The sequence below is a fragment of the Mustela nigripes genome, chromosome 10, assembly GCF_022355385.1.
Source record: "Mustela nigripes isolate SB6536 chromosome 10, MUSNIG.SB6536, whole genome shotgun sequence".
Classification (NCBI taxonomy): domain Eukaryota; kingdom Metazoa; phylum Chordata; class Mammalia; order Carnivora; family Mustelidae; genus Mustela; species Mustela nigripes.
Genome location: NC_081566.1, coordinates 65,476,481 through 65,487,518, shown reverse-complemented (window position 1 = coordinate 65,487,518; position 11,038 = coordinate 65,476,481). Strand labels below are relative to the sequence as shown.

The 11,038-nt window shown below is 62.7% G+C and overlaps 2 protein-coding genes across 6 annotated transcripts; one reads left to right on the top strand and one right to left on the bottom strand.

Moving 5' to 3' along the window:
* Nucleotides 1-284: 284 nt before the first annotated feature.
* TMEM79 (transmembrane protein 79) lies at nucleotides 285-6,524 on the top strand. 4 transcript variants are annotated; one of them, XM_059413671.1, is made up of 4 exons: nucleotides 285-446; nucleotides 2,076-2,878; nucleotides 3,036-3,249; nucleotides 5,575-6,524. In XM_059413671.1, the coding sequence occupies exons 2-4, from the start codon at nucleotides 2,119-2,121 to the stop codon at nucleotides 5,786-5,788; spliced, it is 1,188 nt and encodes a 395-aa protein (XP_059269654.1). In that variant the 5' UTR covers nucleotides 285-446; nucleotides 2,076-2,118; the 3' UTR covers nucleotides 5,789-6,524. The 4 variants fall into 4 exon arrangements, with proteins under 4 accessions (XP_059269654.1, XP_059269653.1, XP_059269652.1 ...); XM_059413670.1 differs by having other exon boundaries at nucleotides 424-512; XM_059413669.1 differs by lacking the exon at nucleotides 285-446 and adding an exon at nucleotides 471-566.
* A 187-nt stretch (nucleotides 6,525-6,711) lies between these two features.
* On the bottom strand, nucleotides 6,712-9,355 carry GLMP (glycosylated lysosomal membrane protein). Of its 2 annotated transcripts, XM_059413665.1 has the most exons (6): nucleotides 9,180-9,354; nucleotides 8,601-8,858; nucleotides 8,219-8,419; nucleotides 7,902-8,120; nucleotides 7,294-7,550; nucleotides 6,712-7,185 (listed from the first exon to the last, which is right to left on the bottom strand). In XM_059413665.1, the coding sequence occupies exons 1-6, from the start codon at nucleotides 9,297-9,299 to the stop codon at nucleotides 7,020-7,022; spliced, it is 1,221 nt and encodes a 406-aa protein (XP_059269648.1). In that variant the 5' UTR covers nucleotides 9,300-9,354; the 3' UTR covers nucleotides 6,712-7,019. The 2 variants fall into 2 exon arrangements, with proteins under 2 accessions (XP_059269648.1, XP_059269649.1); XM_059413666.1 differs by lacking the exon at nucleotides 7,294-7,550 and having other exon boundaries at nucleotides 9,180-9,355.
* Between the last annotated feature and the right edge of the window lie 1,683 nt (nucleotides 9,356-11,038).

Below are 11,038 nucleotides of genomic sequence, written 5' to 3'. Positions count from 1 at the left end.
CGGCCGCGAGCAGACGGCGGGCCCGGCGAGGGGCTGGAGCTGGGCTGCGGGGCGGCAGATGGCCGCAGCTAGGAGCGAGGCTCTGCTCCGTCCTGCGGGGGCCCCGGTCCGTCCTTCCGACCCTTCACCCCAGCCCCCGCTGGAGCCGCGGCGCTTTCGGATCGCGGCCGACCCCTCCCCTCCCCTCCCCCCTCCCCCCTCCCCCACCCCCCGCGGTCCCGCGAACAAACCCAAGTGTCCCTGAAAGTTCCCTTCACAAGGCGGCCCGCGAGCGGACGGCCTTCCGGGACGCCAGCCTTGACCGCGCCCGCGGCTCCCGGGCTCCCGTCGCACAGACCCACACCCGCGCGTCTCAGCAGCCCCGCGAACAGTCACACCCGGCCACGCGATGCGGGGCGAGCGGCCCAGACCCTGTCCCGCCCTCCCGGAGCTCCGACGGCGCGGGGGTGAGGCCCCACGGGAGCGAGCAGCCCCCACGGCCGTGAGCGGCCACGCGCCCTCTGCCTTGGAAGGTCACCTTGGATTCTGATTGCTTTCCTAACCTTGCACCCAGGCTACAAAGCAAGGTGTTTTGGGGTCTTTGTGAGTTATGACGGGAACATAACCTCCCTTCCCCTCCATCTCCTGCACCGACCTTTTTTTGTTCCTGAAACCACCTAGGCTGGGCTTTCTCCTGCTGTCCCCTCCTTAGGACACTCCTTATTTCCCATGAGGTCACAGCTTAAATGTCATCTTGGCTAAGAAGTTTTTCTCTACTCTAGTCGTCTGACAGGTTAGGCTCTTCATTACCTGGGACCCCAATACAATAAGCTTCTGGAGGGCAGGGACCTTGCCTGTCATCTTGTCTCCTGTGTCTGTGCCCAGAATAGTGCCTGGCTAGAAACAGGTGCTCCACAAATATTCTTGGATAACGGTAGAAATTCCACTTCTTTTCTGGGTCTCCCAACCTACTCCAAGCACCCTTTCACGTACAGACCCACTCTTTACGCTCTGCTTTGCCGAGCTTCGGGCCCCCACACATCCCATGTGCCTGGACCGCACGCTCCCCTGTACGCCCAGCTGCACCCCCACTTTCAGAGAGGATGACGACGTCCTCCGACAATGCTTTTTCTGTCGGCAGATTCAGCAGGGCGGGTCCTGCCCCTTTAATCTGGGCCCCACCTGCTCTGGTCAGACAGGTTTGGAGACACAGGTAAAGGGAGAGAGACTGAGAGGAACACTTGCAGAGCCAGCAGGGAGCCGGGCAGCTCCTTCCCAGACGTTGGGGACCCTCCGTCTCTCCAGATGGAAAGTAAGAGGGTATCATGGGTCTACATGGCTAGAGGCAGAGGCCCTTGAGGAGGTGGGGGGAAGGGGCCCAGCCCCATCAAACAGGAGTGAGATGGAGAAAACAGGGAGGAAAGAAAGGAGAGGAGGCATGGGGAACAGCCGTGATTAGGCCCAGAACTCAGAAGGGACAGCCCCAGGCCCTCTGGAGATGGAGGACAGCGGACAGGGGCTGGTGAAGAGAGTGGAGACTGCCCCGGTGCCCACCTTGGAGACGAAAGAGCAGGGCGCACGGCCGCTGCCGGATCCTTGGGACAGAGTTGTAGGCAGATCAGTGGGATCGGTTACCAGGAGAGTTCCAAGCAGGGATCCCCAAGAAGACGGGAAGGATTGGAGATGGAGGGGCAGGGAGGCCGCTGGTGGGAAGGGAGGTCCTGGCAAAGCTCTAGAAAACCCTTCTTCCTCCTGTTTTTGCAGGAGGGGGGCTGTGACCCCAGGGGTTTTGGTGGAGGGAGTAGACAGTGTGGGTGGGAGCTGGCCGAGGCCGCGGTTGCCAGCGCCTGTGCCCCCTGACTCACCCGCTCCTGCTGGGGAGCATTTGACGCAGAACGGGGGTCTCCATTTCAGCTGCTCACCTCCCTCCCACCTTCTTCTTTTCAACACCTTTTCTGGCCCCATGTTCTCCCGAAGGTCCCAGAAGAGGCCAGAGCCCATGAGACCAGCTGCCCCAGACAGTTCCGATTCTATCAACCTGTCCCGAGGGCCAGAAACCAGGAACTTCTGACAGAGCTTTCTTCTGCTCCCTCCAGGGTGATAGGCCCTCATGGTAGACCCCAGGAGTGAGGCCCCAGGATGACAGAACCCGAGACCCTGGCCCTGCTGGAAGTGAAGGGGTCTGAGGCCCTGGAAAAGAGCCCACCCCAGGCCTTGGTCCCCAATGGCCGTCAGCCAGAAGGGGAAGGTGAGGCCGAGACCCATGGAGCCGCATCCTCCAAGGTGGGGTCCTCAGCTGGGTCTACCACGGCCGGAGAGGGACCTGAGGATGGCCTTGACAGCACAGTGAGCGAGGCGGCCACCTTGCCCTGGGGGACCGGCCCCCCGCCCAGTGCCCTGTTCCCAGACCCCCCCGGGTGGCGGGACATGGAGCCCGAGCCCCTCCGGTCAGAGCCACCCACCAAGCTAGAGGACTTGTCCGAAGATGACGCCATCCTGCTGCCCGAGAAGGCGGCCCGGGCCTTCGTGCCCATTGACCTCCAGTGCATCGAACGGCGGCCCCAGGAGGACCCGGCTGTGCGCTGTGAGGCCGGCGAGGGCGAGGGCCGCCGGGCCTGCCTGCCCGCCCGGCCCACCCAGCCCGAGCCCTGTGAGCGCAAGTGGGCCGAGGCCGTGGTGAGGCCGCCGGGCCACACTTGCGGGGGCTGCGGGGGCTGCGGAGGCCGGGACGGGCTGAGGGCCGTGGCCTCGGTGGGAGCCGCGCTTGTTCTCTTCCCCTGCCTGCTGTACGGGGCCTACGCCTTCCTGCCCTTCGACGCCCCGCGGCTGCCCACCATGAGCTCCCGCCTCATCTACACGCTGCGCTGCGGGGTCTTTGCCACCTTCCCCATCATCCTGGGTGAGCCGGCGGGGAGCAGGGAGCGGGGCCGGGGCCGGGGGCGGGAGCTCCCCTTCCCCGGGGTCCGCGGCCCCACCCTCACCCCCCACACCGCGAGCCCTCCCAGGCTTCCCGCCTGCGGGCTCCCGGGCTGACCATGCGCTCTCCGACCCGCCAGGGCTGCTGGTGTACGGGCTGAGCCTGCTGTGCTTCTCGGCCCTGCGGCCGTTCGGGGAGCGGCGGCGGGAGGTGGAGATCCACCGGCGCTTCGTGGCCCAGTCGGTGCAGCTCTTCATCTTGTACTTCTTCAACCTGGCCGTGCTCTCCACCTACCTGCCCCAGGAGACCCTCAAACTGCTCCCCCTGCTCACCGGTCTCTTTGCCGTCTCCCGGTGAGCTGGCCGGCGGGGTGGGGCTGGGGGAGGCGGTGGTGCTGGAGGGACCCCGGCATTTGGTCTGGGGAGACGGGAGGCAGGGAGCCCTCGGGATTCCGCATTAGCCCGGATGTGCCCCCTGCATCGGTGAGTCCGCTTTCTTCCTTGCCCCTGACCTCACCTGGCAGCAGGTGACCCGCTCTGTGTTCCCAAAGGAAATTGTTTTAGAGAGACAAGGACCAACCCAAAACTGGAAAGGCTGCCAGGTGTCACCTCCATCAACCTCCCCCCCCTGCTAGCCTCTAGTTAGACACCCCCTGTGACCGATGCTCAGTTCCGCGTCTGTGTAAAGGCCCCAGTTACTAGAGAGTCTTGTCTTTGTGTTATAAACCGCTGTCCTGACTTCGACTCTGGAATTGCCCAGGGCCGTTCAGGTATTTGACACCAGTGCTCCAAGTCCCCACTCCCCCCCCCCCCCCCCCCCCCCCCCCCCCGTCCACAGTTTCCTGTGCCTCAGTGTCCTGTGACCTTCCCTCTGGCCAGAGAGCCGTGGTCACTGGCACTGGCCTCCTGCTGGTACACATGGAGCCACGTTGGCTCTCGTTCCTCTGCTTTTGTCTGGAAGTCACCCGAAACCCTGTGGGGCGTTTCCACATGAACTGCTGCGAACCCAGAAAGCACTTTTGAATTTCTGAAGGCACACGCAGATCTTTTTGTTTTTTCCCTAATGTATTTCCTTTTGTTACTTTTTTTTTTTAAGCTTGTATTTGTGAGAGAGAGAGAGTGAGAGAGAGAGGGAGAGGGTGCGCACAAGCAGGGGCCGTGACGGGTGGGGGGGAGAGGCAGATTCCCTGCTGAACAGGGAGCCCAATGTGGGACTCGATCCCAGGACACTGGGATCATGACTCAAGCCGAAGGCAGTTAACGACTGAACCCCCCAGGCATCCCTCCTTTTGTTACTTTTCATGCAGGATTCCTGGTCCCTTTAAGTGCTAGAACATTCTTGCTCTTGAGCTAGCATCCGTGTGCCGTTCTTCTGATTGGAGTCCAGTGGCCGTCTGTCCCACCAGCCTCCCGGCCATCTTGAAGCCTGTTTTCTCCCAGATGTTCCCCCAGATGAACGTGTTCCTACTTATGCCACTCACCCTCCCGTGTGCCCATGTCCGTCCTGGGGAGCGCCGGCCTCAGACAGAAGCTGGCTTAAGCAGCCATGACGTTTGTCTGGCCTTTCTCACCCAGTTCACGGCGAGGGAAGCCCAGCAGGTCAGGGGAGGCCCGCCGGCAGCCATGGGGCCTGGAGCACAGCCCCTCCGTGTGTCCCCCACAGGGCCCTTCCTTCCCTACCGCCTGCAAGGTGCTGAACGCTCTTGCCTGGCTTCACCCCTGTGGAGCGTGGGGCTTCACCCCTGCGGAGCATGGGACTTCAACAGGGACTTCACGCAGAGCTTGCGGGAGTCTGGTGCTCGGGGAGGGCTCAGCCGCTGGAACCCAGTGTCCCGTTGCACCTGCCAGCCCGGGCCGAGGCTCTTCCCCGTCCCACGAGTTAGAGTGGAGGCACAGGCATTTTGTGGCGAGTGGTCCTTCATGTGACAAGAGGCGGCTGCTGTCCTCCTGGCCCTAGGGGTGTGTATTTGGGATGGATCTTCCAAGAGTGGAAAGGCCTATCCCTTTGGCTCCAGGCCTCTTGAAGTCGGCTTCCTTACTCTTTTTGTCTCTGTCCTCTAACATGGCAGGAGAGAGGGTGATGCTCAGGCTTGGGTTCAGATCACAGTTTTAGTATTTCCCTGATGTGCAACCTTGGGCCAGTTCTACTTAATCCCTTTGGAGTCTTTGTTTCTTCATCTGCCAAACGAGAAACCAGTACAGTGGGGTACGGTCCGGCTGTGAGAGGCGAGGAAGTGCGTTATGTATGGCTACAACCCTAACCTGGACAGGCAGTGGCGCGAACGGTCTGTACGGTGTGCTACCGACCCTCAAAACGGGAAAAGGAGAACATCCGCCTTGTGCTTGCTCATCTGCACAGAAAGCCTTGACTCACAGGCCGCGGGGTTACTGGACGTCCAAGGGCGGGTGGAGGGGAGGCGGGTGGCCGAGGGCAGGGGTCGGGACGGGGGCGCTTCACCGTCCTCGCTGCTGCCTTTGCCTTCCGAACCACAGAAAGGTCTCCCACCTACGCTGAAGTTCCAGACTTAAATACGGAAAGTCAGCAGAGAGGGAGGGAATGACGAGGGCCTCCTGGAGATGCGGGATGTCCACACTAGGGCCCACGTCGTGTCGTGTCTGCCGCCCCCATCAGCCCGCAAGTCAGCCGGCTGACGCACTTCCTCTTCCCGCTGCCCCCAGGCTGATATACTGGCTGACCTTCGCCGTGGGCCGCTCCTTTCGAGGCTTTGGCTACGGCCTCACGTTCCTGCCGCTGCTGTCCATGCTGGTGTGGAACCTGTACTACATGTTCGTGGTGGAGCCCGAGCGCATGCTCGCCGCTGCCGAGAGCCGCCTGGACTACCCCGACCACGCCCGCTCGGCCTTGGACCTCAGGCCTCGTCCCTGGGGCTGAGGCCCCCACTCGGCTCCCCCAGCCTCGGTGCCTCGGGGGACAAGCCCCAGGATTGCCCGTCTGCCCCCTGCTCTCCCCCGTCACCTCGGGAGCCCTCGGCCGTCGGGAGGGAATTCAGCTGGTTTCTTGCAGGGAAAGAGGTGGACAGCCATGCCCCTCTGCGGGCTGAGGGCAGGGGGTGGCACAGGGAGCAGGGGCATGGTTCCCTCCTGAGCAACACCCCCCACCCCTGGCGCTGCCTCCAGGACCCCCGTGCTGACCTCCGCCCCACGCTCCAGCCCCCATGAGGCCGCGCAGGCAGAGCCTCCGCCGACTATCTCTGTGCCATGGGCCGCAGGAAGACTGGCAGTAGTGCCCGTGCCCAAGGTAAAGCCTGGGCATCTGATCACAGGGGACTTATACGTTTGGCGGAAACCTTCCTGCGGGCCTGGGTTCAGGACCCTCCACCACGGGCCCCTGTAGGACTTTTAGCTTCGGTCAAGATGATCGAAGCTGCCCCAGCCCAGAGCTGCCGCCTGCTCCCTTCCGACCCAGTCAGGCCCCCAACCCCCCACCTCCAACCTGCAGAGGGGAGGGGAAGCCTCCGTCCAGAGAGGGGCAGGGGTATGTGTGCATGCGCCCACGCACACGGTGGCTGGGGTGCCTGCAGGGTGCGGTGGCCGATGGGAACCCTGTGTGAACGTGTGACAATAAATGACCGCCACGGTCCCCCCTCACTATTCATGTTTGAACCCCACTCTCAGGTGTCCCTTCCTGGTCTGAGCCAACTGGTCCAGAACCCCCTGCCCCACAGGACAGAGAGGGGCGTGCTGGAGGGAAGAGAGGGGGCTGCACACACCTCCCATGCCCACACCTCAGCCTTCGGTTCCTGGAACCAGCACCGCCCCCCCACCCATGAAGCCCGCACACTGACCGACGAGCCCTTGTGGGGGAAAAAGAGTCTATTTCGTCCCTTCCAGGGTGGCCAACCAGTCAGAGGCCTCTCGTTAGGCCCGAGTCCCATCCTGGGAAACAGGGCTCGAGGGGCGGGAAGGGATGCCAAGGGACCCTCCCCACCTCTAGCCGTCACCCTGTTGCTTTTCCCTCCCCGGAGGATGAAGGAAGCCACCCCTGGGGGTGGTCTCTGAGGTCCTGCAGGGAAGCCGGATGGAGAAGGGAGCCGCTGACCCTCCATTCGGCAGACCGGCGAGGCAGGCCCGAAGTGCATATCCCCTGCCCCGGCGAGCGGGCCTCAGTTGATAGGCTGGTATTCGGAGCACTGCTTGTGGCCCAGCAGCAGAAACAGGCCTCCTGCCAGCAACATGAGCCCCGGGGCCCCCAGGGCCACCGCCATGATGCCCAAGATGAGCGGGGACAAGCTGTCCATCGGAGGAGCGCCTACGCCCAGAAGCATGGACCTAGGCAAGCAGAGTGGGAAAGGCAGGCCAGCAGGTTAGGTGGGAAGACCGGGAGGCCCGGCTCCCCCACGTCCAGTCCCAAGGCCCCGGCCCCGCCCTGGCCCTCACCAGCTGAGGTAGCGTTCGTCCCAGTAGCCGGGGCCTGTGGAAGTCCCAAAGGTCAGATTGAAGGCACAGAAGTTGGTCTGGGACCCAAAGAAGGCTCGGACAATGGGGGACTGGGGGAGAGGGTACTCCGAGGTGGGGCGCAGTGGGGAAGCTTGGCAGGGCAGGGCTGAATCCCGGCCCCTCTGCCTCTGGGAGAAAGCCACTGGCCGCCACTGCATGAAGCCTGATGGGGGGGACCCCCACAGCAGCTGGTCCAACTGGGGAGAAAGAAAAACAACAGGATGAGAACAACACCCTGTGTGGACCCTTCTGGGCCTCCTGCTGTCACTGTCTGGCCTGGGGCCGGGGCCACCTCCAGGACCGAAGGCCACGTGCACAGAGCCTCAGTCTGTCCTCTGTAGAAGTGGGAGCTGGATGGGAAGCACCGGGTGCCTCCTAGCCCTGCCCTCTGCAAGCCTGTGCGCAGCTCCCTCCTCAGCCCTCCTCAGGCCACAGTGACTAAAGCACCTAAAGCTGCTAAACTAGTTGCCCGTTGGTACGTGGTGACCGACCGGCACCTCTGGCCCCGCGGGCTCCTCCTGCGGCCCCCACCCTGCCGGAAGCCTGACCTGGAAGACAGCAGGCGTGTACTCGTCATCGATGGAGCTCTGCTCTCGCATGGACGGGCAGTCGGGGCCCTGGCCCAGGGTGACGAGCTCCAGCCCAAACAGGGAACGGTTTCCCCGGGGAGCGGCCCCAACCAGGGACACCTCGAGCTGGCAGGTGTCCGCTGAATGAAGGAGGCGTGGGGCCTGGGCCGGCCGGCCGGAGCCAGGAAAAGCCTGCACCTGGAGTGGGGAGGCATGGGAAGCGGGGTCTGTATCTGCAGGCCCTCCCCACCCTCACAAACCAGCTTTCCGGGTTCCTCTGAGTCCCCACACCTTACCCTGAGGGCCAGGCTGCCGTTGGCAAAAGCCCCGGTGGGGTCACGAATGGGGTGGCCTCGAAACGTGGCACTCAGGGTGGCAGGGTCCAGAGAGTCTGTGATGTTGTCCCAGGAGAACTCGGCCAGGGAATACGGGGGATACGGTTTTCCCGGAGGCTTGGCAGACGCCTCCGATGTGTTGGTGTCATCAAATTCAAACAGCTGGTGGGCGGGGTGACGTGGGAGGGGCTTGCTGTGTCCCGCTGCACCCGAACCACCTCCCACCCCCACCCCCCTGCAGACCCCAACCCCCAGGGTCCCATTTTTGACAGTCTTCAGTACCCTCCCCCGGCACCCCGATGAATTCTCTGCTCCTCCCCCTGGCTCTCCCCAGCCTCCTTACCCTGGTGAAGACAATGGCAGAAGAGAACCGGACGCTGTCCGTGGGGAGCACGGTGAGGCCCCCGTCCGGCTCCGGGGAGAGCAGGCGGCTCCAGTTGACGGCCAGGGTACTGCGGGGGGTGTCAGTGGCCACCAGCAGGGCTGCCGGGGGCCCCGTGCTGCTCCACACGTAGTGCAGCGTGGAGTTGGCGCCCACCGCCCGGATGTGCAGCAGGTTCTGGGGGGGCCCCTGCCAGTCCGGGATGACCTCCAGAGATACCTGGATCATGGGGTAGGGAAAAGGACACAGGTTGAAGCCGTTTGGGGGGATGGGGAGAGGTAAGGGGCGCAGAGGTGGACAGAGCCCCGGACGCCCTGACCCTGGCGGGCAGATGAGGGCGCAGGGCTGGGGGGTGAGGAAAGGCCCGCCTGGGTCCCTCCGGGCCATCAGGGCAAGACAGGGAGCCCCCGCCCTCTGCAACCCGCTCCCGTGGGCACTAGCAGCCCCCTGCGCCCCCTGCTGCCCGGGTGCCCTTCCAGGCCAGCGTCTGCCGGAGCGCCCAGGGCTCTAGCCCCTCACCCGGTGGGTCTCGTCCCTCACCTGGCGGGTCTCGTCCCCCAGCAGGCCGAGCGGGGCTGCAGACGCCAGCAGGCTCAGGAGAAGTGTGGGGCCGGGGGCACCGCGCCCCCAGCGCCAGCGGGGCCCCTCGCGGCGGCACATGGGGCCCCAACTTCAGAGGGCGGAAGAGACCCCAGAGTCATGTGACACGCACACTCAGCTGACCTCCGCGCAGGGAGGGGCCTCGCGCAGTCCTTAAAGGGGCCGCCTCCTTTAACCCCGGCCCAGGCTCGGGAGAGAAGGTCGGGAAGGTGGGCCACTCGTCATCCCCAGCGGGACCCCGAGTGAGACACCCCGACCTCGCCTACCCGACCGCCACGCTGGCTGCCTGTTAAGGGGCCACGATGCCGGGATTCGAGATCCCAGAGGATCCCGATAACGCTGTGCTGTGGGGAAGGCAGAGAGGAATTGGACAGAACTCAGGCGCAGACGGGGTGCCCCCATGGGTCCGTCCATGACCGTGGAGCCCGTGCATGCCCTTCCTGACCTACGGGAGCTCCGCCTTATAAGACACTTCCAAACTAAGAGATGGGAACAGTGTATTTGTCAAAAGGAGTTATGTCTGGCTGAATAAACCTCTTTGTTGTTTTAGTGTTTTTCCTTAAAATTATATTAATAATAAATGCACATAACTCAGACTTCTTAAGGTAAGGGAGGGTGTCACCCTTCTTCCCTCCTGAGACCACCACCACTGTGGTGTTTGGGACCTGTCCTTCCCAAGGAGCACCACGCAGGGGCACCCAGCAGGCTGCTGGGAGCGGGTGACTCTTGGTCTCGGGGTTGCGAGTTCAAGCCCCACGCCGGGCGCAGAGCCTACTGAAGAAAGCAGAACAAGACCCGAGCTGTTCTGTGCGTGCCACGTGCCACACATGTACACATACGTGTGATGCCGTGAAACGGCGGCAAACCGCGACCTGCCGTGTGCTCTCCCGCGTGCGCCTTGTCAGCTGCCCTCTCCTCCCGGCGCATTCTCCACTCGCGCGTCTCGCCGCGGGGGCCTGTCCCCCGGATACATCTTCCCAGAGCCGAGGTGGTTTCCAGCAATCCGTGGCGGCAGACTGAGGCGTGACCACCCCTGTACCGACAGCATTTCGTACGCATCGGAGTCCAGATAGGGAAGCTACGCGCGGCTGATCCCAGGGACAGTGTGTGAGCTTTCTCACGGCCAGGCCCTGTGTGGGAGGGTCTGACACTCGCCGCCTTGTCCCGGTGAGGGAGGCTGGCCACTCCTCTGGGGTTACACCTTGGCCTGATTCTTTGCAGGCCCCACCTTCCTGACCGCCAAGTGCTCGTTCTTTCAAGTTCACTTCTGTACTAGAACCAGCATCACTGCCCCCAACGCCTCCACCATCTTTTTCACAATGTTCATTATTCTCCCCAACACGGATAGATTCTAAAATGTCAGGTTTTCCTCTGGTTTCATTTTTTTATATTGAAAACTTTCAGCTGCCTGGAAGTAATTTTGGAAACCGGGAATGAAGTAGGGATCTAATTTTATTTTCCCCCCAAATGGCTCCTCTGGGATGAACTCAAGTTTTCTCAAAAAACTCATTTTTGAGGGCGCCTGGGTGGCCCCGTTGGTTAAGCAACTGCCTTTGGCTCGGATCATGATTCCAGAGTCCCGGGATGGAGTCCCGCATCGGGCTCCCGGCTCCGCGGGGTCTACTTCTCCCTCTGACCTCCTCGCCTCTCATGCTTGCTCTCAAATGGATAAAAATCTAAAAACAAACAAAAAAAAACCCCAAAACCACTCATTTTTGAGACAAGTGCTTGTATCGTCTGAGCTACCAAGACACGGTGAAGTAGAGACTGGTGTCTTGCCTGAGTGGTCAGGAACTCAG